The 26,857-nt window shown below is 34.7% G+C and overlaps 1 protein-coding gene across 6 annotated transcripts in view; it reads left to right on the forward strand.

Moving 5' to 3' along the window:
* The window catches only part of TAF2 (TATA-box binding protein associated factor 2), an 83,048-nt gene that overhangs the window by 24,345 nt on the left and 31,846 nt on the right, over nt 1-26,857 (forward strand). For all 6 annotated transcript variants that reach the window (XM_067711402.1, XM_067711399.1, XM_067711401.1 and 3 more), the window contains 14 exons: nt 379-492; nt 2,096-2,195; nt 3,827-3,912; nt 7,037-7,172; nt 8,175-8,329; nt 8,984-9,098; nt 9,450-9,559; nt 11,430-11,495; nt 13,563-13,815; nt 15,244-15,384; nt 17,973-18,083; nt 22,410-22,603; nt 23,471-23,610; nt 26,467-26,536. In XM_067711402.1, the coding sequence (XP_067567503.1) occupies nt 379-492; nt 2,096-2,195; nt 3,827-3,912; nt 7,037-7,172; nt 8,175-8,329; nt 8,984-9,098; nt 9,450-9,559; nt 11,430-11,495; nt 13,563-13,815; nt 15,244-15,384; nt 17,973-18,083; nt 22,410-22,603; nt 23,471-23,610; nt 26,467-26,536 (1,791 nt within the window). The remainder of the gene's footprint in view (nt 1-378; nt 493-2,095; nt 2,196-3,826; nt 3,913-7,036; nt 7,173-8,174; nt 8,330-8,983; nt 9,099-9,449; nt 9,560-11,429; nt 11,496-13,562; nt 13,816-15,243; nt 15,385-17,972; nt 18,084-22,409; nt 22,604-23,470; nt 23,611-26,466; nt 26,537-26,857) is intronic.

Here is a 26,857-nt window from a genome sequence, read left to right on the forward strand (position 1 = left end):
GAAAGTAAATAATATAGCACAAAACATTAAAGTATTATTAGGAAAAGATTTTTGAAATTAGAAGAACCCTTCATAAAAAGATTAGTCTCTGCTTAACATATCAGTTTCTGATTGATGCTACAACCCCCTACCCTCCTAAAAGGGTATTTATATTTTTCATGGAAATAAGTGGGAAACATTACAGTCCTTGCTTTAAACAAAAGTTATTAAGATTATGAATTTCAACTAAAATTGTAAAAGCTGTTGGGGACAGTATTCTGGTTTTTCTCTTTTATGTGTTAATTGAATTCTGTTATTTTAAAAGTGTGATTATTTTATTTTGATTGAATAATTATTTATTCTTGGTTATAATGAGCTGTCTCTTCTTTTAAATTCCAGCACAAATCTGTTACACAGTGCCATGATTATAGATGAGACACCTTTGACTAGAAGGTGTTTAGCCCAGTCCTTGGCCCAGCAGTTTTTTGGATGTTTCATATCCAGAATGTCTTGGTGAGTAATTTCAAAGTTTACAACTACTGAGAAGAATCAGGAAAGTTTATTTTTATTTTCTTTTCCTGCAGTGTAAGTTGAACTTTGTCCTAACTGCAGATAATTAACAGACACTATTATATATATTTAAAGAAAAGTAATCAGTATAAATTTCATCCTAAATTTTTGGCCGTGTCCTCAGTATATCAATAGAGTTAATTTTGTAATATGCAATAAGAATAAGGTAAGAATTTTGATAACATCAGTTTCTTAAAGAACTAAATAAATACTGTAGATACAAGGACTTCAGTGTACAGAGAACTATAGTTAGAATTCTGATGTCAGTATTCAGTGCAATTGGTAATACTTAAGGTAAAATAATGGTCCTCTACAATAGTGATGATGCTATAGGGATTTTCCTGTTAGTTCCTAGATTTGTACTAATTTACTTGAAAGATGTGAGAAATACAACACTTTATTTTCTTTTTTAAACTTGAGGTGAATTTGAAGAAATAGACAAAATTCCCTTAAGACTATAACTTATGATTATAATATATAGTATGTAAGTCTTGGTGTCTTTTTCTTTCTTTCTGGAGGGGAAAGGGTGGAGGGTAAGGCCTCTTGATTTGTAATTTTCCTAAGACATAGTTTCATTAAAGGATAGTATCTGGAACATGATAGACAAAATGTTTTAATGAACGAATGAATGAATGGATAAACATAAGAATAAATGAATGAAAGGTGTCATTGCCTTTCCACTTAAGAAACTAAAAAATAAGTAATTAAACTTGAGGTCTTAGAATCTCACTGATAATTATGCATGGGATTGGTAATAAAAGAATGTGGACTTTTAAGAATTGAGCAGTATTGGGGCTTCCCTGGTGGCACAGTGGTTAAGGATCCGCCTGCCAATGCAGGGGACCCGGGTTTGAGCCCTGTTCCGGGAAGATCCCACATGCCGCAGAGAAGCTGAGCCCGTGCGCGACAACTTCTGAGCCTGCGCTCTAGAGCCCGCAAGCCACAACTGCTGAAGCCTGCGTGCCTAGAGCCCGTGCTCTGCAGCAAGAGAAGCCACCACAGTGAGAAGCCCAGGCACCGCAATGAAGAGTAGCCCTCGGTTGCTGCAACTAGAGAAAGCCCGCGCACAGCAACGAAGACCCAACGCAGCCATAAATCAATCAATCAAATCAATCAATCAAAAAAAAAAGAGAAAGAATTGAGCAGTATGGTCCTGGCTATGGGCACCTCTTTCCTTAGAGGCAGACAGTATGGGCAGACTTGGGTATAAGGGAAGCAGCACTGCCAGAGCAAAGCACAAACATAGGTACCTTGAACCAAGAGTATAAAGTGGTCTTATAATTAAGTTGATGCCAGATGTGAAGAAGGTACAATGAATGGATAGGCAGAATTCAGTCAGAGGAAGTGGGAAAACCAAATGGTTTGATAACTTTCATTTTCTTTAAGAAGGCAGAGAAGTACATGCTAATGCTTGTTCTGTTACCCTCTTTGGCCTTTGGCCAAAAATATCTGAAGAATTTTTATTATTAAAATAATAAAATTTATTATATTTTATTTATATTAAAAATATATAAAATAATGTATTATTATTTGACTTTTTGTTTAGGTCTGATGAATGGGTATTGAAGGGAATTTCAGGCTATATTTATGGTCTCTGGATGAAAAAAACTTTTGGTGTTAATGAATATCGCCATTGGATTAAAGAGGTAAAAGCAACTAGATCCATTTTCCACTTAGAAGTCAATAAGACATGTTAGTGTTCTCCAGATTTTCAAGTCGTGTGCCCTTTATTTTTTAGTAACTATAAAATACTTACTGTCATTTGAAAGTCCTTGAGTTTTTCCAGCAAAATGAGAAGCATTTTACAGAGAAAGACTAATGGTCTATTTTATCTGCTTTCCATTGTCAGTGTTGGCCTCCAAAGACTTTTTTGCTAAGGACGAGAATATTTAAGCTCCTTAAACATCAAGTTAGTTGTTAGATATATTCCAGCTCCTCATAGTAGTCATTTTTAATGTAATTTTGTGCTTTCTAAATTTGTTTAGGCTGAGAACCTAGATTCTGGAGTCAGTTTGCTTTTCATTTTGCTTCAGACATTCACAAGCTTTATTTATGATCTTGCTTAATCTTTCCAAGCGTCTTTTGTATAAGGAGAGTAAAGTAGTAGTAGTATCTACTACTACTAGTAGTATCTACTGCTACTACTAGTATGGACAGGGATTGTGAGACGTTATACGTGTAATGTGCATAGTGCCTACATCATAATAAGTACTTATTGTATGTTGGCTAGTCCTTCAGTGTATTTATGTTCTCTGTCATTTTCACATCTTTTCCCATTATTTAAAGATTTGGCCAAAAAGAGAAAGTCAGTTGTATTTTGCCTAGCCCATTCTGTTCATATACATTTTAATCATATCATGTTTGTCTTCTCACCTCTCAGGGGGAAAAATTTCAGCCTTTAATAGCCTTATTAAATAGACCCCCTCTATCCTCCTTTTCTCATTTTATATACCTTCACCATCTAAACCTAAACTTAAGTAAACCAAAAAGTAATTGCAAAATATTTCAAATATTGAGAACTATGAAAGATTCATACATCTAGAACTGAAGAGTCCATTTTTAATTTCAAAAACTTAAAGTGTTTCAGGCACTGTTACAAACATTTTATAAATAGTAACTATCTTAATCCTCCTAACTACTCTTATTATTTGCATTTTACAGATAAGGAAACTGAGGCACAGAGAGGTTAAGTTATTTGGCTAAAGTTACACAGCTAGTAAGTAGTAGAGCCAGGATTCAAACCCGGCTTTTAACCACTTCATTATGATTTTTCCCACTTCTCTGTACTGCTTGTATGTTACCTAAACTAGTCATGAATTTCCAGCACAGTTGTGTTGTCTTTTTCCACTTAAACTTTTATTTTTTCATTTTGATCTGTCATATTAAAGAAAACTAGAGAAGTTTTAAAATTATAGATCCTGTCATAATTTTATCCCTATTTGTTTTTACTTGCTTAAATCCTCCACCAGAAGCAAAATACAGAGAAGGAAGAAATAAACTTGGAGAACAGGTCAGAGAGGCTGGGGAGAGCCATTAGGAAAACTTGCCAGGCTACTGGCCAGCCCTAAAGTCACAAAGTAGAGAAGGTTTTTTGGCTCTATCATTCGGCCAGTTGTGTAGTCTGCTTTGTTTATAACATAAACTACCCTTCAAATACATTTCATTTATTTTCAGAAATTTACATTCTGATTCCAGGAAATTGGAAACCACAGTTGAATTCTAAAATTTGATATGTAAAATAATTTTCACTGACCCCTATTTTTATGTCTTTTTTAAGGAGCTGGACAAAATAGTGGCATATGAACTAAAAACTGGTGGAGTTTTATTACATCCCATATTTGGTGGAGGAAAAGAGAAGGATAAGTATGTTTATTGTTCAGAGATACTACAAATCTTGTTTTATGGGATTAATCTTTTAGGATCACTTGTATGTGTATGGAGGCCCACACAGGCCAAAGAAGTGTTAATAATGGTCTGTAATAATACTGAGCCCATAGACATCGGTAGTATTCTAATTACTCCTTTCATTACTATTGCATGTGATGACTGTAAATGGATTTAAGCATTAAAAAAAGACTAAAAATAATAAAGCTTTTTTCTTTTTTCATGTTAATTTCCTAATGCTAATATATTGTACTATTCTCATAAATGTTTAAAAATAATAGAAAAGGCTAAGTAGATGATTTCAGCATCAACACATCCTACCTATACCTGTTTATCTGAATGGTCAGCTACCTAGACACTTATTTACTCTTTCCTTTTCTTTTTTTTTTTTTTTTTTTTTGGCGGTACACGGGCCTCTTACTGTTGTGGCCTCTCCCGTTGCGGAGCACAGGCTCCGGACGCGCAGGCTCAGCGGCCATGGCTCACGGGCCCAGCCACTCCGCGGCATGTGGGATCTTCCCGGACCGGGGCACGAACCCATGTCCCCTGCATCGGCAGGTGGACTCAACCACTGCGCCACCAGGGAAGCCCCCCCCCTTTCCTTTTATTTCCCTTTTTCTCACTTTCCTTCTTTTCTTTCCCTTTCTATTTTTTAGCAAGTCACTGAGACAACCACTTATAACAACATAATGGTACTAGCAGGGATTCTTATTTGTTCTAGGGTCCATTAATTCCCTAAGGGAATATGGATTGAATTGGATGAGAAAGTTTTTCTGTATTTTTTACTCACCATTAACTGAAATTTTATATTTCTTTTAATTATGACTGTAGGTAACAGACAGTGCTGTGACTTTGTCAACAGTAGAAATCGTGGATGTTTTCTTGTCACATTTTAATTGTTAGCAAGTATCTTGAAATATTCTTTGCACTCATTACCTTAAAATTAGTACAGTAGACCACTGCTAGGTCTTGTTATTTAATGCATTAATAAACTAGCACATATGTTGGTAATGTCATAGTTTTAAAAAATATTTTGATAACTGTATTTCATTATAATTGGTTTCCTTTGTAAACCTGTGTATTTTATTGTGCACATTTAAAAGCAGTTTTTTCTGTGGTCCGTAGGATTAACCAGACTACCCAAGTGTCTAAAAGTACAACAAAGGTTAAGAAACTGCAAGTTGTATAATCAGTAGTCTTTTCTTTGGTGGAAGTATGGTCACTGAGACAAGATTAGGTCAGTGGCAAGGCATAGGAATTTGGAGTTAGACCGACTTGGATTTTTGTAGTTACTGATTTTTGTGAGCCTAGAAAATTGTATAACCTTTGTGAGTGTGTGCGTTTTAACGTGTAAAACAACGATTATCCATCTTAACCATGTTGGTTGCCAGGATTACTTGAGGTAAAGCTTTATACATAGTATGCACTCATTAAAATGTTAGTTCCTTTCACTTTCTTCTCTTGACTGCCTGCTATATGGCAGTTTCCCAGCATATAATTAGAGCATTCCCATTGTGTGTAAATAATTATTTACACTAAATGCTTTTACCTTTGTTCTGTCCATTTATTTAGTTCCTTTTGTATGTTTGATTTTCAAAATTTATGTATAAAAGCAACACATGAACGCATGCTCTTTGAAGAGATTCAAAACAAGACAGTTCAGAAGCATGTGGAGTAAAAAGTAAAAGATCTTTTTTAGCCCTCTTACCACTTCTCACTCCCATCACTTCCTCTCCTTGGAGATAACCTGATTATAAATTTGGTATATTCCAGACCTCTTTTTTTTTTCTGGTCTTTATTTATGTGTATATGGCAGTTACAAAATACAATTTAGTCATGCGTGTTACTGTGTACTTCTCTTTTTTTTAAAAATTAACCGTATCTGTATTTTGGCAAGCATTCTGTGTGACTGTATGTGAATTTACTTTGTTCTATTTATATGCTATATAGTATTCCATTATACCTTGGAATTTATTTAACCTTTTTCATATTGCTGTCCATAAGCCCAGAAGTAATAGTGGAGTATAAAAGTAATTTTTCGGGCTTCCCTGGTGGTGCAGTGGTTGAGAGTCCGCCTGCTGATGCAGGGGACACAGGTTCGTGCCCCAGTCCGGGAAGATCCCACATGCCGCAGAGCGGCTGGGCCCTTGAGCCATGGCCGCTGAGCCTGCGCGTCCGGAGCCTGTGCTCCGTAACGGGAGAGGCCACAACAGTGAGAGGCCCGTGTACTGCAAAAAAAAAAAAAGTAATTTTTCAAATATCAAATTACAAAATTTTATATTTCAGTATGCCATGCTTTTTTAAGGAAGTGTAATGACTATTCTTACACGTTGATTGTGAGAGTATAATTTGGTACACTGATTTTGAAGGGTAATTTGTTAGTACTGATCAGAATTTTAAAATGGGTAATTTTTAGATTCAGCAATTCAACTTCTGAGTATGTTATCATATAGAAATTATTCTCCTAGATATTTGCCATACAGAAATACTGCACATGTATGAAAAGATAATCACTGTAGCATTATTTGAAATAATAAAGTATAAACACCTTAAATGTTCATGTATGTTGTAAATATTTTCTACAGACTGTACCTATCTTTTAATTTACTGATGATCTCATGTCAGAATTTTTAATTTTTACATAGTCTGGTCTATATGTCCTCTGGATTTTATATTTTTCCTTGTGAAGATTTTTCCCACCCCAAAATTATGAAAGAAATTTTTTTCCTTCATTTTCTTCTAGTACTTTTATAGTTGTTTTTGTTTAAGATATATAATCCATCTTGAATGTTTTTTGTATATGCTTTAACCTGGGGCTGTTGATTGGAATTGCATTGATTGTATGGATGAATTTGGAAAGCATTGAAATATTTACACTATTGTGTCTTCCTACCAGGAGGTTGGCATGTGTTTCTGTTCATTCAGATTTTCCTTTATGTCTAGTTAAGTTATTTTTAGATGTTTCCTAGTCTTCGTTGCTCTCATATTAAGGAAACTGCTAAGGTATTCCCATGAGGTTTTTGATTTATTGTCTTGATGTAGCTATGAAATTTATTGTTTATTTAATTCAAATTTGTTATATTAAATCTGTTTATTTTTTTAGTCCAGCATCCCATCTACACTTTTCCATAAAGCATCCACATACGCTTTCCTGGGAATACTACACTATGTTTCAGTGTAAAGCTCACCTTGTAATGAGATTGATTGAAAACAGGATCAGTATGGAATTTATGTTACAAGTAAGTATTAAAGAACTTAACAATTGTAAAGAAAGATCTGTTCTATATGTATATAATCTGAATACTATTCTGTAGAATAGGAGTCAGGGCATCCAATTAGCCGTTTGCCCAGTAAGTAACCTGTTCTTTTTGTTTGTGTTTCCTCAGATGTAGAGTGGGTATGAATACTTGACCCACTTAATGCAGGATTTTTATGAAGATAAAACTAAAATGTGAGGTTAAAAGTAAAACCTGTTTATGCTATGATTTTGTGTTTGGCATTATTTAGAATATTAAGGATGAAGTGCCATTTACAAATATTTTCAATAGAAAAAAGCACATTTATCTAAAAGATGGTTATTTTTGCTATCGCTAAATTCTGCCATATGTCTTAAGCTTGGTGGAAATAGTTGATATGTACTAGTTGAGGTAATAGAAAGCCAGTTGTATTATAAATGTTCAGCTATTCTTTTTCCATTGATAATATTCTTAGAGGTAAGTGGAAAATAACTTTTTAGTAATCTTTTTTTAAAAAGCATTTTAAATTTGCCTTAAAGTTAAGTTTCTTGAATCCTTCTGTCCTTTATCTTGCCTTTAATGAACAGAAATATTAAATGAGATGTGGTCTGTAAAGAGCCGGTTCACTTCTTAGAGTGGTATAAATGCAAATGAGTGTTCTCAACTTCTTAAAGAACGTATGGTTCCTATGTAAAGCTCGTAGCACAATATGTTATAGGTGTTGTATAGTATTATAGCTCTTAAAAACACAGTATTCATTGTCTGGCCAGGATGTCATTAAAATTCAATTATATTTAGAGGAAGAATGATTTTATAGTCTGGCTGTTTAAATCTTTTCATGCTTCCACTGCTAATAGTCTTTAATTAAAACAATCAATGAAGTAAATGTGAAATTGTCTTTTGTAATTGTCTGTAATAAAGTTATAATGCAAAGTGGGAATAGTACAGAATTGCAAGCAATGTATATTATCTTATACAAACTAAATGATACTTTGATTCTTGCAGGTTTTCAATAAACTGCTAAGTTTGGCTAGTACTGCTTCATCTCAGAAGTTCCAGTCACATATGTGGAGTCAGATGTTGGTTTCCACATCTGGATTTTTGAAATCCATCTCGAATGTCTCTGGCAAAGACATCCAGCCTTTAATAAAGCAGTGGGTGTATCCTTTTCAATAGCAGTTCAGCAAAGGAGGGAAGGTTATGTGTATAAGGGGAAGGAGGAAGAAAAGGGCTTTGCGGGATGAAAGGAGGTAAGTAATAGTAGAAATAACCAGGAACTGTAAATCATTTCCTCTAAGGTGCCTACTAAGTATTGAGACACACATACATACACATCTGTATTTGTAAAATTTGGCATAATTTTAAAGTACCTTTTAATGTGTGAGTATAGCAATAGGTTTGATGGTGAGGGAGGTAAATAATCCACCAGACAGGCCTGTAGGATTACTTGTAAGATGCAGTGGTCTGGTGACTTCTAGATGTGGTTAGAGGTTGGCACAATTTGAGTGGTATCTTGGAACTTTTCAATTGTTACATTTTTTTCATTTCAAGGCACTATATTAATAACCCAGTAGAGTGGTTTTGCTTCTTTCAAAAAAACTAATTTCTTAATGTTTCAGAATTTCTTTTTAAATCTGGGGAAACATTTTTCACAAGAATTTTGAATACTTTGCCACCTGGTTTAGAGTGGAGTACGCTCTTAAGCTTTGAACCGGGGGGAATGCATTTGAAAATTATTACTACCCTAATGAATAATTTATTTTGTTTAGTACGTATTTATTTTAGTATGCAAAAATTCCTTTACAATTCTTCAGAGACCAGAGCGGAGTGGTAAAATTTTATGGAAGTTTTGCCTTTAATAGAAAACGAAATGTCTTGGAATTGGAAATAAAACAAGATTATACATCTCCTGGAACTCAGAAATATGTGGTAAGGTTTTTTTCCAAAATGGCCTCCTGCACTGCTTTCTCGCCAGTTTAAATAAAGGAAGGGTTTATGGTTGGGGAGCTGGTTGGAAGTTTCATAGTGAGATTTTGTTTGCAAAGAATGAAATTGAGAAAACACCGTCAGGGAAGGGAGAAGAGGGTTGCTGATACAGATCTTGGAGGAAACAAATTCTCCCAATTATCCCCAGCTCTGGTACCAGCTGCCTTTCTGTGTCTCCACATGGAGGTCTTGTATAGTGTTATATTATATCTTGACATATATACCTGTACACATAAGAACACACATTGGTTTTTTTTCTAGTACTATCTTTGAACAGTATGTTTCTTTTTAAAGGGACCACTTAAAGTGACAGTACAGGAGTTAGATGGATCCTTCAATCATACATTGCAAATTGAAGAAAACAGTCTTAAACATGATATACCCTGCCATTCCAAAAGCAGAAGGTAGGCATTGGATCATAACTATAAACTTCAGTCTCACAGATTAAAATGCCAAAATAAAAACCCTAATGTATACCTAATTTTTAAGTAGAGAACATGTTATCTAGTATTTCCCCCCCCCCCTTTTACTTCAAGTTAGTATTACCAAACGTTCTTTTTTTTTTTTTTTAATTTATTTATTTTTGGCTGCGTTGGGTGTTCGTTGCTGTGCGCGGGCTTCTCATTGCAGTGGCTTCTCTTGTTGCGGAGCGTGGACTCTAGGTGTGCAGGCTTCATTAGTTGTAGCACACGGGCTCAGAAGTTGTGGCCTGTGGGCTCTAGAGCACAGGCTCAATAGCTGTGGTGCACGGGCTTAGTTGCTGTGTGGCATGTGGGATCTTCCCGGACCAGGGCTTAAACTCGTGTCCCCTGCATTGGCAGGCAGATTCTTAACCGCTGTGCCACCAGGGAAGTCCCCAAACATTCTTTATTTGCTTTCTGTTCTTGACAACATTTGTATCCTTAGAATTAAATAATTAATTTTAAAATTTAGGTTTGGGAATCCTTATTTTGTAGGGACAGGGGGAAGTGGAATGGAAGTTCGAGTTTTTGGAGCCAGGAAAACTTCAAGACAAATCTCTTAGGTTCATTCTTATTAGTCTCATTTGATTAATGTCTATAGAAAATATTGGGGAAATGATCATTGACTATAAGGAGAGTAGCTGAATACATATGTCACGAAAAGCCCCTGCATCTTCTTTACTACGTCTCCTTTACTCTCCCTTTTCTCTGTATCACCATGCCCTGAAAGAACATTCTTGATGTCTTTCAAAGGCACGTTACCAGTTTACTTAAAAAATGTCCAATGGTTCATCTTTTGTTTAATATATTTTTTCTTTACCACTTTTTTTGTTTTTTAATTCAGCTATTAGCATATGCTCTGAATAGTGAAAGGAATGTGTAGTAATATCAAAATTTCAGGGACAGAAGTCTTATACTTATGACTATACTTAGGTTATCTCACACAGACAAGAATGTCAGTTGATTTTGAAGGCGTTTAGAGAACTTGATTCTGAAATCTCTGTAATCATTCTCTGTGAAAATTCTTTCTTAGTTCAAAGTGAAATTCTTCTTCTTTTTGTCCTGTGCACCTTTGAAATTGAGAACATCTGATTGCTACCCTTTTCATAATATTTCCTTTGTTTTGTTTTCTCTGTAGTAATAGCACATCATTTATGTATCCTTTGGTGTGAGGAACATAAAAAGACTGTGCTCTCTTTTCCTATTTTGTCCTCATGTGACCATGCATTTAGTGTAGTGTCCAGTAGATTTTATGATTCAGGAGTAATTTGCATGGAAGCAGTTGCTTTTGTTTTGGCTTATCTTAAATCTTGTGCATATTAATTAATTATACATATTAATTAGTACTGTTAAGATGTTTTGTGGTTTACCACTTGCTTTATTTCATATAGGACAGCACCTTGCATGTACATAACATGTTCAGAATTATTCATGTCTCATTTCAGGCCTGGTTATTTTTTCGTTTTTTATAAAGGATTTCCTTATTTGGTAGATCTCTTATCTTTCTGTATAAAACTTCCAGGTACCAGTTTTTGGGAATATATATATGTTTTAAGTTAACATTTAGTTGTATATTTCTGATTTTTGTTAAACTTTGATCAGGAAGACATTTTAATATCATTTACTTCATTCCCTTCAGTTTCAAAATAGACAGGTTTTGTGGTGTTTAAATTCCATTACATTTTCTATCTCTTCCTCCTTAGGATATCTTTCAACACTATGTGAAATTCTTAATTTGAACTTCAGCTGCTCTTTATCTGTTTTCAGAATTGGAAATGTCACAATTTTCAGACTTCCTTTTCCTTAAATGTAGGAATAAGAAGAAAAAAATTCCACTGATGAATGGAGAAGAAGTTGACATGGATCTTTCTGCAATGGAGTAAGTTAGTTACTTAAGTTTAAGGATATAACATTTTCTGCATTCTCATTTGTCTTGTAATATATTTACATCTAAAAGTATGTAAATGTCCTGAAATTAGTACATTTAATACTTTTAGAAGGCAATAAAAACCTTATGTTGAAAACAAATTTTAACATAAAATTATAATTAATCAAAGAGAGAAAAGTGAATCTAGCCTGGCCCAGGTGAAATTCAGAGGAAGTAGCCTTGAATTAGTTTTCTTGCTTCCCTCGTGGCCTCTAGAGCATTGCTTCTCAAACTGAAGTGCGTGTAAGTCACTTGGGGAATCTTCTTAAAATTCAGTTTCTGACCCAGCTCTTCACTAGTGGGTCGTGATAGTTTGCATTTCCAGTGAGTTCTCAGATGTTATTGGTTTTCTTTGTCTTTGGACAAAGCCCCAGGGCACTTTGAGACTTGCTATGTTTGCAAAAAACAATTTAAATATCATTGTAAAAATTTTGTGGTAATATTTATTGATTGACAGGCATTTTATTTTTAAATATAATGTAGCTCAGAGTTTATTTCGCCCATCCATATTGTGCCTGTGTAGTTTTTATAAAACATCTGTAATTATTTACTAACTTGGTTACCAAATATCACTTCTATTTATTACACAGTTTATATAATCTTTCCATATTAAGTCCTTGCCTGTAGTAAGTACCCAGTAGTATTTGTTGAATTGAGTTTATATTTCAGGTGGTGTTCTTTGATAAGAGTGTTAGACTAGATTTTTAGGCTGGTTGCTTTTCTCTTTTTTGGCCACGCCCCAGGCGGCATGAGAAATCTTAGTTCCCCAACCAGGGATCAAACCCGAGCCCTGTGCAGTGGAAGTGTGGAGTCTTAACCACTGGACCACCAGGGAAGTCTCTAGACTAGATTTTTAAAACTGTTCTTGTTACTTTGAGAGGTACATGAGGATAAATTTATGCTATACCTCTGAACTATGATTTCAGAACTTTGTTTGATAAAAATGATCATGAGTCTAGCATTTTTTAAAAAACAAGTCAGCTAAACAAATTAATTTAATAAATTAATAAGAAATAAGTTTATCTGGGACTTCCCTGGTGGTCCAGTGGCTAAGACTCTGCACTTCCAATGCTGGAGGCCTGGGTTCGATCCCTGGTCAGAGAACTAGATCCCACATGCCACAACTAAGAGTTCGCATGCTGGAACTAAGAGTTTGCATGCCGCAAGTAAAGATCCCGCATGCCGCAACGAAGATCCCGTGTGCCACAGCTAAGACTGGATGCAGCCAAATAAATAAATTAGTTAATTAAGAAAAAAAAGAAATGTTTATTTTAGTTACAGATTGATGTCTCATAAAGAGTGGCATTTATAGCCATTGGCAAGTATTAGACTTTAGGAAGTAAAATGAAGAAATTTGGTCCAATTTCCCCTTTTCACATCATACAATCACTAATCAAAATCCCCAAATTAATATTTTCAGATGGATTTTTTTGTTTCAACAAGATCAATATAGGGCTACCCTGGTAGCGCAGTGGTTAAGAATCCGCCTGCCAATGCAGGGACACGGGTTCGAGCCCTGGTCTAGGAAGATCCCACATGCCGTGGAGCAACTAAGCCCATGCGCCACAACTACTGAGCCTGAGCTCTAGAGCCCGCGAGCCACAACTACTGAAGCCCGCGCCTAGAGCCCGCGAGCCACAACTATTGAAGCCCGCACCTAGAGCCCGCGCTCTGCAACAAGAGAAGCCACCGTGATAAGAGAAGCCTGCACACCGTAACGAAGAGTAGCCCCCGCTTGCTGCAACTAGAGAAAGCCCACGTGCAGCACCGAAGACCCAACACAGCCAAAAAAAAAACAAATATATAAATAAATTTATAAAAAAAAGGATCCATATAGATGGACATTGTGAGAAACTTGAAATTCATATTAAACATAATGAGAAAATTGTCAACGTGATCTTTAAAAACATGAACGCAGTAAAACTGCATGGAGAAGGGAATCTGGTTAATAAATGCTGTTTTTTATAAACATATGAAATTGAAAAAATAAATAAAAAAGAAAATTATATTTTCTTTCAGTGCTGATTCTCCTTTGCTGTGGATAAGGATAGACCCAGACATGTCGGTATTGAGGAAAGTAGAATTTGAGCAAGCAGATTTTATGTGGCAGTATCAGCTCCGCTATGAGAGGGATGTTGTGGCACAGCAAGAGTCCATTTTGGCCTTGGAAAAGTTCCCCACTCCAGCATCTCGGCTTGCCCTAACTGACATATTAGAACAGGAGCAGTGTTTCTACCGCGTGAGAATGTCAGCTTGCTTCTGCCTTGCAAAGGTGAGATTATGTACAGTAGAAAGAAAACAAGATGGCTGATGCGTATTTTAAAAAAACAAAATTATCTCTAAAGGTGAATTAAAATTCACCGTAGTCTTTAATTTTACTTGGTGGTTGGTCTCTTGAAAGCTTTTGCCAAATGCTTTTAACAAGGCTGATTTGAAGAAACACGTTTTGACCTGAAAATAAATAATGCACTAAAATTTTATAGTTGTTAAACTGAGTTTAAAACCAAAGAGAATTTTCCCATTTTACTGGATTGCCGACCAAAGAATTGTTAAAGCAAAGAATGTAAGAAATTCCTTGGTTTGAGTGATATTTTATATTGTAGTACATGAAATCAGTTCATCTTAATTATCCCACTGTGGTGGTGATTTCTTGTTGGTTTGAGCTTAGTAATCAATATTAGGGATATGGAATTTAAAATGATAGGTTCTATTATTTAACGTAATAGAAAAGTTAATTTATTAAGAAAACTACATATTTTTCTTTAGATACAAAAAAACCCCTGAAGGTAGAACAAATGAAAGCCAGAAAATGCAGACAAATATTTGGCCAGAAATACTGGGTTCCAGGTATTTAAAAAGCATATTGGTACTAGGTTCATTCCCATATAGTAACTCTCTTGCCTTCCTCCCTGCTAAATCCACTTGTCCAGCATTTCAACAGATCATAATGGTTTAGACTTGTTTTATCTCTAATGGTAACTAGTGAGCAGTTTGATTCCTACATCTACTCAGATATATGAGGGAAAATGTGATTTTCTTTGATAATCATCTGCTAAGGATGTAATTTCATTGCTCCTATAAAGTTCTTCGTGATTCTCACATGCAAAATTCTTAGCAGATCTGTAAAATTATAGACTTATTTGAAGTTAATTATAATTTCATTCTTTTCAGACATGATTTTTATATACACTAAAAGTATCAATAGCAAGATGTGGATTTTTTTGTAAAGTGTTCTTACAGACTTAGGTGGTAGCACTGTACTTGCTTATTTTTAAATTAGGGTAGATTTAAAAGCCTTATTTAAAATCCATGGTGATGTTTCTATCTGATAAATTTAAAACTTTAGAACTGCATCTGCCTAAATGGACAAAACTTACTCAGAATAAAGTCTTTGCAAACAAGTTTTCTTAAAACATAAGAAGAGTGCTCCAGTTTAGAAACTAACTTGTTGAAAACAGTTACAAGTGTACATAAGAATTTTAGGGGAGGTAGAGTTTATATATATTTATAAATATATAAATGTATTTATATACATTTTCTTGGAAATGATCATGAGAAGCTAAAATGTATTAAATTTCTAAGAACTGAAATTGTTAAAAATGAATCCGATTGTATTGATAACTTTTAGAAAGCTATTTTATTTATTTAAAAATATGTTTTCCATGGTGGTCAAATTACTTCATTTTCTAATTACTTGCAGATTGCAAATTCAATGGTGAGCACATGGACAGGACCACCAGCCATGAAGTCACTCTTCACTAGGATGTTTTGTTGTAAAACTTGTCCAAACATTGTGAAAACAAACAACTTTATGAGCTTTCAAAGTTACTTTCTACAGAAGGTACAGTCTCCCTTCTAGTTTTCTTATGATTGTTTTTTGCCAATATCTGTATATCTCATTTTAACCTGGGGACTCTTCAAATATTATTTACTTTCTTATAAATGATTTTGTCTGTGTTCTCTTTTTGCTCCTAAAATGTTTTCCAAAGTTTCAGTTGTTCATTGATTTTATGAACTGTGTGCGAGTAAGTCACTGTCCATATTAATACTAAAGTAAGTAGAAATGGATAATTTGACTTTTTGGTTGGTTACATGGGGGATGGAGGTATGGGTGGGTCCTTCTGATGGCCATCCTTGTAGGATGTGGACAGCATTTCTGAGTCAGAGACAATACAGCACACAGCTCTAGTTTCAGTCCCAGCTCTGCTGCTCACTAGCAGTTTGCAAGAGGACAAGTTTCTTAACTCTCTAAGCCTCAGTTTACTCAACTGTAAATTTATCTTTTTTTAAAATTAAATAATATCAAGCATGTGAAGTGTTTCGTACTATATTCTTATCAAATAGCAAGTTTTTTACAAATGGTAATTTAGAAAGTGGTGGTGTGATAGAGCCACTGTTTTAGGAAGTGATGTGGGAATGGCAGGGTGGTCAGCATTTGGGCAATTTGGAAGTCATTTGTAAAATATTTTGAGTAAGTTAGTAATGAAGGCCCAGATTAGATTAACTGGATTAACTACAAGGAGGAGTAAAGTTGAAGTAGAAAAAAACTAATGAAGCCTATTCTTTCATGATTTGGTGTTGAAGAGTGTGAGAAAGGTGACAGGTTGAGGATAAAGCAAGGCTGAGAAAGGACATTTCAGGTTTTGTTTTGTATAGAGGGAGAAAAAGCTTGAGGCATGTTTGGCACAGAGAAAGGAACCAGTGGAGAAGCAGAGATGAAATATTCATCTCTTGGGAGCAAGTAAATATAAAAAACATAAGATAGAGCAAATTCTGAAGTTATTAGTAGTGGGTGGGGACATAGTTGTGAGGTTAATTTTAGAAAAGATAAGAACATTCCTTTTTCTGAGGCAGGTAGAAAGCAGATTAAAAGTAAATGAAATGATAGATGTTGAGGGGAATGTTAAGCAAGGTGAGATTTGTATGTGATGGAGAGAAATGTGAAAAGAATTACCCAGCCACATGCTGAGAGTGGAAGTCATGACATATTGATAGTGAATTTCATCAGCAGAACAGATTCAGGAGGTCGGGTTTGGGAAAAGCCAATATTGGTGTGATCAAAGAAGTCTGAGGCATCCTGTTATTTTAAAGAACCGAGCATTTCATAGTACTTGAACATGTTGCTCAGCTCTCTATTGCCATTTCACTAATGTATGGTCTGAAAGCAAGTTAATTTCTTTGACTACCGAATGTGTCCCCTTCATTATGCCATTGTACTTCCATATACCTGAGATCAATATTCAGATTGGGAGTTGTGATCCATTAATGAGGGGGGTCATGAAATCAATTTGGAAGTTTTTTTTTTTAAATAAAAGAAAACAATAGGCAGTATCAGAATGCGACACATGAAATAAGGGTAGGTGTAAGGTTTTTTTTGTTTTATTTTTTACTTTGTATACATGACGTGTGTGTGTGTGTGAGGCTGGGATGTAAATGTATTTCTTACTGTGGGTTACAGTCAAAAAAATTGGAAAAGCAGTGCTTTTAGACTAGTTCACCTTTCACATAATACTTCTAGTGGCAGAAAAGAGAGAGAGAGGATTAGTGCTTAAATCAAATTTAAGTCCTATTTCTATGGAAAAAAAACTTTCCCTCAGTTCTTACAGCATTAATAGTAACTATTGTAGCACTGACCGTCCCCTTGCTTCTGGTCCTTCAAGCAAGCAAAGGAGTCCTGCTACTTTCTGTCCCCCAGCTTAGAGGGAATAGTTATTTTGAATCAGAAGACGGGGTAGTCCAAATCTCTCTGTGTACTGGGGACTGTGATGTCTATTTGTCTGTAGTTCTGCCTCGAGTTTGAATAGCTTGGTTTTACTGGTAGAGGTTACCACTGTGAGTCAGGCTTCTACTTCCTTAGAAAAGTTGCCTATGAAAATTTGGAGAGGAGAAAGTTAAGCTGGATTTTAGATAATTTACCATTTTTCCTTAGGCTGAGAATGGGGCAGTGGTACTGGAGAATCAGTATCTTCTCAGACTGGTGATTGAACTCTACTGTCTGCCTGCCACATGCCTCCAGCCACTGTATCCATTAATCCTGAAAATGGTTGTGAGGAAACTAGACTCCTGCCCAGTAAGCAACTAGCTATAATAATCCATCTTAATAGGCAGTGGTGTAGAAGTTGAACAATGGTCTTATCTAATGTTAAAGCCCATACCTTGTCCCTTGTAAAACACGGAACTGAATTTACATTACACATACCTCTTCTGACAAATGGGCTACAGAGTGTATCCAGTTATGCAGCTTTCCCCTTGGTTTCCTACTCAGTTCCTTTGTTAGCATGTTTGAGACATGTTCCCAGTGGGAGGGGTAGGAATCGGTGGGGGTTGGAGTCCATCCAGATACCTGTGTCAGCCCCAGAGTAACCCTGTTTCAGCATATACTTCATTGAATTGTAGTAATGAAAATTAAACAAAATTTTTTTTTTGTAGACTATGCCAGTTGCGATGGCTTTATTGAGAGATGTTCATAACCTTTGTCCCAAAGAAGTCTTAACATTTATTTTAGACTTAATCAAGTACAATGACAACAGAAAAAATAAGGTAAGATACCTTAGTATTATAAAAGTAGCCAGTGATATTTTGTTTTTAAAGAAATATTTAGACTGTGAAATCATTGTTGTGTCCATTGTACTTGAAATTTATAGAGAAAGAAATATACAAACATGATTTATTATAATCAGTACATGAAAACCAAGATTACTTGGTTTTTAAATGTTCTGTATGCTGTTATAACGTGGAGATAGAAGTACATCAAATTTTGGGAACTCAGCTAACTTTTGTTTTGGTGACGTCTGACAGCTCAATTTTATTTTTATTCCTTTTTTCTTTTATCAAGTGATACCCAGAAAACAGTTCCTCTTGGGATAACTTGTTCATTGATGAATTTGACTTTTTTCTTTTTTACCATTATGTGTGTTTTATTCATTTATTTAGTAAATTGCTATTGAATGCCATGCTTCAAAAGTTATTTCACCTTACTTGTTATCATTCTAACCATCAGCAAGTGTTCTTGAGAATATATGCTATGCTAGGCGGTATACCACGTTACATAGAAAGAATGCATGGTAGTTGCTGTCTGGAATTTCATTTAAATTAAACGTCTATTGAAGAACTGCTGCATATCACAGTCTGATTCTGGGGCCTTAAGGATTCAGCCTAATGGGGAAATCAGATAGGTAAACAGGTTATTCATAACTGCTAAAGTGGAGGTATGTATACACAAATTTCTAGGGAGATTCAGAGGAAGTAGTGCCTTCTTCCAAGGGTATAGAGAGACACTCAGGGAAGTTTTGTACATAAGATGTGACCCTCGAACTGAGTCATAAACAATAGGATTTTCCCAGTCTGAGTAGGGCCAGTCTAGGAAGGTTACTCTGAGCAGAAGGAACAGCACATATAATGACACATGTAACTTGTAGGATAAGTTGAATTCATGAGAAGTTTAATAAAACATTACAACAGTAAAAAAAAAAGTCACAAGTGGACCTCCCTGGTGGCGCAGTGGTTAAGAATCTCCCTGCCAGTGCAGTGGACATGGGTTCAAGCCCTTGTCCAGGAAGATCCCACACGCCGCGGAGCAACTAAGCCTGTGCACCACAACTACTGAGCCTGCACTCTAGAGCCCGCGAGCTACAGCTACTGAGGCTGCGTGCCTAGAGCCCGTGCTCCATGACAAGAGAAGCCAGTGCAGTGAGAAGCCCACTCACCATGACGAAGATTAGCCCCCACTTGCCGCAACTAGAGAAAGCCCATGCGCAGCAACGAAGAGCCAACGCAGCCACAAATAAATAAATTAATTAATTAATTAAATTTTAAAAAGTCACAAGTGTTTTATTTACAAATGGTGATTTATAGTGAAAAATCAAGAAGGCAAAATTTTCCTCTTTAAGTCAGTAGAGTAACATTCAAATGATTTGAGAGTCCTTAAAAAAATTATTTCTTTAAAGAATGCATTATAGCTGATACACTTTCTTTCCATTTTTGAATATTGTTAAAAAAGATTTTGTAAGATTCTTTCCTTCCTAATCTGCTGGTTTGTTTTGACTTTCACTTATAGTATTGCTTTCTTCACCTACACGTGAATTTCTTTTTTTGAAGATATAATTGTCTTCAATTAAGACTAGCATACATCTTAATCCCTGAAGATATTAAGGACAGAATAAATGCAAATAATAACAACAGTAATAATAGCTAGTTTTTTGTATGTTCCATGACCTGTACCAAAACTTGATTAATATGATCTTCATCAGACCTCTGAGATAGACACTATAATTATCTCAGTTTCCATTTGAGGAGATAGAAGCTAATAAAAGCTAACAGATTTACTCAAGGTCATATATGCGGTAGGGCCAGGAGCAAAACCTAGATTTGTCTGATGTCAAAACTTAAAAATTATTGTTGAGAGAAAAAGATTTTGTTGTTATTTAAAGATTTGCAGATTAATGGATTAAAACTGGAAGAAAAGATGTGATTGGATGGTGCCTAAGAATAGTTCATTGATTTTCTTATGTTTGTTTTTAAAGTACTTCACTTCCAACCACTAATGATTTGTCTCTGAGGGCTTTGGTTAAGCATATTTTTTAAAAAAGGTTCACTATATAAAGTGCATGAGAAGAAATGAAAGATTTTTCTGGGATTAAGATTAAATTAGAAATACAGAACATTAAATGCCAAAAAGAAGTTGGGATTTGGGGGTGGGAAGATATTTTTTAAAATTTTAACATCTCATGAATTGGGCAGGAGCGTTAAATTCAATATTCTAGATAACTTAGTTTTCAAGAAGACTAAAATTAAATCCCTTTCAAGCCTGGTTATTAGTCATTTTATATGAAAATCTTTTATATATACGCATGAATTTCTAACATATTTCTAATAAATCATATATACATTTATGAAATTTGTCTTCTTAAATAAGTATGCAGAACATGGGTTGAACTATTCCTGATACCAAACGATCATTGTTAAAAACTTCAGTCAGATGGGCTTCCCTGGTGGCGCAGTGGTTGAGAGTCCGCCTGCCGATGCAGGGGACGCGGGTTCGTGCCCCGGTCTGGGAGGATCCCACATGCCGCGGAGCGGCTGGGCCCGTGAGCTATGGCCGCTGAGCCTGCGCGTCCGGAGCCTGTGCCCCGCAACGGAGGCCACAACAGTGAGAGGCCCGCATACCGAAAAAGAAAAAAAAAAAAAAACAAAAAACTTCAGTCAGCCTTTGCTGCAGTACGTTGACGTTGATGCCTTCAGTTGTTTTTTTTTGTGGGAAGTTTTGCTGTATGTACTAAATGCCCCCACACCCCCCCAGTTGTGTTTCACAAATTATTTATTCTTCACTTGACTTTGGGGTGATCAGATAATCTAGCCTGTTCGATTAGGAGTATAGTGTCTGTGAGAATTGGATATGGTCTGAGGGGTAAATGTTAAATATTTTGGTTTTTGTACTTCATCCACATCCCTGTCTCATTTTTAATTTCTGAATTTATTCTGTGCTCTGAATACTTAGTTCAGAAACAATGGTTAAGTAAATGGTCTTTTGCTTTGTTAGCAAAGTAGTTATCAGAGGTAACAATGAAACTATAAAAATACTTGGAGAAAACCTATGAACATTATTTAAATGATCTCTGAATGCAAATGGCCTTTCTGAGTGTGAAACAAAACTTAGAAACCGTAGAGAAAAGGTTGACTGAAGTTATAGAGATTAATTTTTTTAATCATTAGAACAGTTTGAAAACAAAACTCGTCCATGGTGAATACTTGTGGAGTATTTTTTCTTTGGTTTTGTTTGTTTTTATGTGCCTTGTTTTTTTTCCTACCTGGTATTCGAACATAGGAATGTTTAGGGACTGTGCCATTATGTGTGTCAGTTGGAGGTTCTGGCTCCATGGTGGAAGTCAGAAGGGGCCAGGTCTTCTTCCTTTGTCTCCTAGCAGTTTGTTTTGCCACAGCATAATCCCAACACTGCTGATAGAAGTAATTAATTTGCTTGCTCCATGTTCAGATTTCTAGACTAGAGCATCTGAGTTGCTGAGTTTAAATCAAACCACACCCAGATTGCTTTCAATAAATTGCTTCTCTGGGAATTGACTGGGATATGGATTTAGGAATTTTTATTTGTTTTTTTGGATGGTTTCCTCCCTTTTCTCTGCTTCTCTTGCTAGAACTCCTATTATTTGTATGTCATGTGTTCTACACCAGCCTTCCAACTTCCTTGTGCTTTCTTTCCTATTTTTTATCTTTTTTTTTTTTGCTCAAAATTTTTGGAGTTTTTTTCAATTTTATATTCCAATTTAATTTTTATTCTGATTCTCTGCATATTTCTTTTTTTAAAAAATGTATTATCCTGTTGGAAGGGATATCATTGGTTACTTCTCAGACAATATTAATGGTCACTTTTGAATTTTTTTCCCTCTACTGGTTTTCTTTTCCTTGTATACTCTTATTTCCTCCAAGTCACTTTTCCCACTTTGTTCTGGTCTCTCTTTATGTTAATGCTTTCTTCAACTATCTGGTGACCCTTGGTTGGATGTTTTAGATGAGAATAGAGCACTGAAATAGCTGATTTGAAGCTCTGTATTACCAGCAGGATTTGTGGACTGTGGTCTTCCTTTTAGAGGAATCTGGCTAGATTACTATGAGAGTGTCTTACATGTAGTAAACATTTGTCAAGTAAAGTAATGTATTTCTAATTAGTAGACCTCTTTCACTCTTTTTTCCACTGTGTGACTCTATACAAAGGACGGAATTGAATACTAACCTGAAAACTTGCTTATGTTTTCAGATGAATTATGTTTTTAAGTTATCATATTTTATTTTATTAACTTTTGAATAGACATGTAAATTCTGTTGTCTTCTCGTAATTATTTTTTGGCTTAGTTTTCAGATAACTATTATCGTGCAGAAATGATTGATGCCCTTGCCAACTCTGTTACGCCTGCAGTCAGTGTGAATAATGAAGTTCGAACTTTGGATAATTTAAATCCGGATGTGCGACTCATTCTTGAAGAAATCACTAGGTTTTTGAATATGGAAAAACTTCTTCCGAGTTATAGACACACCATCACTGTCAGGTATGATGATTCTTCGTATTTGTTTCTTAAAGTTATTTGCTTTCATAATTATAAGAGAAATTTATTTGCATAGAGAATTGGGAAATATAGTAAAGTAAAAGAAAATCCTATATGATTCTACCACCCATGGATAAATTATTGCTATTTTGGAGAATGGCCTTCTAAATTTTTTCCTCTGGTAACTATATAAATTTTAAATTATTTGCCATATTGTATATATAGTTTTTATATTCTGCTTATATCATAAACACTTTCTCATGTCATCAGAAATTCTTCATAAGCATTGTATTTGATGTCTGCATAATCTTTTATCCCATTGGATATAATTTAAACTCTATTATAGTTTATTGTTTATTATTGTATAATTATAATAGTTATATAATAATTATAATATAATATTATTATATTATATTATTAGTTTATTGTTAGGCTTCTTTTACGGCTTCTGTCAACTTTGTATGTATGACTGTCGACAAGTTCTGTCTATTTCATGAGGAGTTCGCTAAAAAAAAGTTGATTTACCCATTCAACATTATGAACAGTTTCAACTTTCCATATATACTAGTGAATAAACTATATATGTATTACTAAAACTTTTGGAGAGAATACTTTATTTAAGTTATGTTTTATGCTAAATACATTTTTCTGAAGTGTGTTCCAGTTAAAATACCTGAAACTGAATTTCCAAAGTTTTGAAATTAGTTTTCTTTTAATAGGGTTTTTTATTGTCATTGCAAAAATTGAATGTTAAAAAATTAAAAAGTGGATTCAAATTACATTCATTTTTCAGCTTACTGTTACGGATTAATTTCTAATGCCTTGGAAACAAGTTTAAAAGAGTATTTAACTGTAAATACATTTTCCTAGTTGTTTGAGAGCCATACGAGTGCTTCAGAAGAATGGCCATGTGCCAAGTGATCCAGCTCTTTTTAAATCTTACGCAGAATATGGCCACTTTGTGGACATCAGGATAGCAGCTTTGGAAGCAGTTGTTGACTATACTAAAGGTAATGCTTTAGAAATATATGCCCATAATCATTTTATCAATAGAAAGAATTGTTTACCATTTACTATTTAGTTATTAGGGTTTTCATATTATGTACAATACAGATATTTTGATTTTAAATTCTTGACTCACAGATTGAGAGTTTTTGGTAAATGTAGAATTCATATAAAAATTAGTAAATGAGGGAAAAGAAAAGAGTTATAGATAGATATCTTTGGTCTTTCTGAAAAGTTAGTGTATCATTTTATAGCTTTAATTACATGTTATTTTAAGAAACAGAAGGTTGGGGAGAAATTTCTAATTACATAAGGTTTCAAGAAAACATTTTGGGGCTTCCCTGGTGGCGCAGTGGTTGGGAGTCCGCCTGCCGATGCAGGGGACGCAGGTTTGTGCCCCGGTCTGGGAGGATCCCACATGCTGTGGAGTGGCTGGGCCTGTGAGCCATGGCCGCTGGGCCTGTGCGTCCGGAGCCTGTGCTCTGCAATGAGGGAGGCCATGGCAGTGAGAGGCCCTCGTACTGCAAAAAAAAAAAAAAAAAAAGAAAACATTTTGTACCTGTCAAAACTGTTATCTGTGAAAGTAGAGCAAGAGATACAAGTAGGAACTTCAGGAGGGGGATTAGGCAAGGCTTTGTGAAGTTGAAAAAAAACATAAGGAAAAATATGAATAAGAGAACACTACATATTCAAAACATTTTCAGAAATAGAAGAAAGTTAAGGAGATGAAAATATTTTTAAAAATTGTCATAACGGGCTTCCCTGGTGGCACAGTGGTTGAGAGTCCGCCTGCCGATGCAGGGGACACAGGTTCGTGCCCTGGTCCAGGAAGATCCCACATGCCGCGGGGCGGCTGGGCCCGTGAGCCATGGCCGCTGAGCCTGCGCGTCCGGAGCCTGTGCTCCGCAACGGGAGAGGCCACAACAGTGAGAGGCCCTAGTACTGCCAAAAAAAAAAAAAAAAAAAAAAAAAAAACTGTCATAAAGAATAGAGCAGGTGGAAGAAAAGCAATAATCCCAGAAATAATAGAATACTTTTAAAGAGTGTAAATGAGACTGACCTAAGCTAGAGTCTGATGAAATTTAAAATTTTAAGGTTAAGGAAAAAAATGTATAAGTTCCTAGGAATATCAGAACCCAGTTATTGTACAAGGTGAAAAAATACTGTGGCCTGTAACTTCTTCAGAATAAGAAGAGTTCAAAAGACAGTGAACACAGGCTAACATAATGCTTAGGGAAAATTATGACCTAAGATTTTCTACTTTGCCAAGTTGTTGTTCCTATAGCCTTGAAGACTTAGAAGTACATTTCCTATGTAACATTTTAAAAAACAAAAGTCTGAAAGATAATTTTCAGCTGACCTGTAAAGGAATCAAAATAATAACTCAAGATTGATGAAAGTGTGATATGAAAGGCCCAGTGACAAGCAACTATACCTATAAAATGAAGAGCTAAGCTTAAATATTTGTTAACATGGTTGTAAAATTTAATGCAAATTTCAAAGAAATTCTTAAAAAATAACATGTCAGTATAAGAACTATGTAAATTAATCTAAAATTCCAGATTATACTAAAATATGGGAAGAATAAAGAAGTTATGATAACATTCTCATCTGAATGTAGAAAGAGAGGAATGGGTGAGGGAAATTCTTTAGTAGATACTGGTTAAGTTTCTCATGTTAAGTAGAGGAAAATATACTCAAATCCTTATAATTTTTTGTAAATTTCAGTAGAAATACTGCTTCTAGAAAGACATTATAAAAGAGTAAGAACAATATAGTGTGTGTGTTATATGTGTTGGCCCAAGTTCAGAAAGGACTGTCATTTGTTCTTCCTTTTTGTTGAGGGTTAAAGTAGTCTTTCTTTTAAAAAATGCTGGTTAAAATAAGAACGTTTTTTCACGTATTTCTTGGCAAGAAAAAAAATGTAATCTTATGTCAGTTTTCAGTTTTATTTTGCCTTTTACCAATTTGTGAAATATGGAAATCTTGAGGTCTACCAAATATGCCATTATTCCCAGCCAAGTTATATGAATGATGTTCACTCACATAAATCATATAATATGAAGAATTCATGAATTAGTACTACCTGAAATCAAATAGAATGCTAATATTATGATTTCCAAAAAGAATGCTAAATTAATAAGTGTAATTTAATTGAGAGATATTTAAGTGTGAACCATAAATCCAGTTCATTAGAAAATGAAAAAGTGGAAAATATTAGAAATAAAATTCTAAAAATAAAGCTTTTCAAATCATAAAAGCAATACTTTTTGAAAAGGTAAATGGAAATAGCTAATAAGTTATTTTGTTAAAGTTATTTATATTTATAGTACTAGTTTTGCAGTTGTTTCTTATGTTATAGTGAAAAGTTAAGGCTGCTCTTTTGTCTTAAATGAAAGAAACCACTTGGGCAGAAACAGTTTACCATACTGTATGATATAGTTGAGATACCATTGAGTATCGAACCTCTCTATAATTTGATTTAAGCATCTAGAAAAACAATTTAAACACATTTCCATTTAGAGTTAATCATCTCTAATTTAGAGCTCTTAATAAATTACAATTTGTTTTATGTTGTATTTACTGTTGATTTACGCCTTAGTGGAAAATATACTCTTGGTCCTGTTTTATGTTTTGGCTACATATATAGCACAGTACTTGTAAAATTTGCCAAGTGGCCTGTTGCATTAAAACATGTAAGAAATCACCTACATCCTTCAACTCTGATTGGAAATACGGCTAAGGCAGAATCCTAAATATTAAAGGCAGAATCCTAAATATTAAGTATAAATTCCCTATTTGTCACTTGTTTAAATTTGTTATAATTAACAACAAAAGTATTTCTTTATTTTTATTTTCAGTGGACAGGAGTTATGAAGAATTGCAATGGCTACTTAATATGATTCAGAATGACCCTGTACCCTATGTAAGGTTAGTTTTTTTATGCTGTAATATTTTGTTTTTGTAAGTCCTAAAGTAAATAATTTCAGAGCATTATACTTGTTCCATGTATATGGAACATGTATATAATTTTTGAAAATATAGGAATATGTTATCCATTTACTCATGTCCTTATTTATTTTATTTGCCTTTGGAAAGACATTTTTAAAAATACATTGTTACTAAGGGTAATTCCCTGAATTTTACATGTGATTTCTATTGTAACTTAAAGAAAAGCTTGTGTATCCGTTTTTAGTGCACATGGAGGAAGAAAGCCCTTATCCTAAAACCTCTGTATCGATTGATTTAATC

Source organism: Pseudorca crassidens, chromosome 17 (genome assembly GCF_039906515.1).
Source record: "Pseudorca crassidens isolate mPseCra1 chromosome 17, mPseCra1.hap1, whole genome shotgun sequence".
Classification (NCBI taxonomy): Eukaryota; Metazoa; Chordata; class Mammalia; order Artiodactyla; family Delphinidae; genus Pseudorca; species Pseudorca crassidens.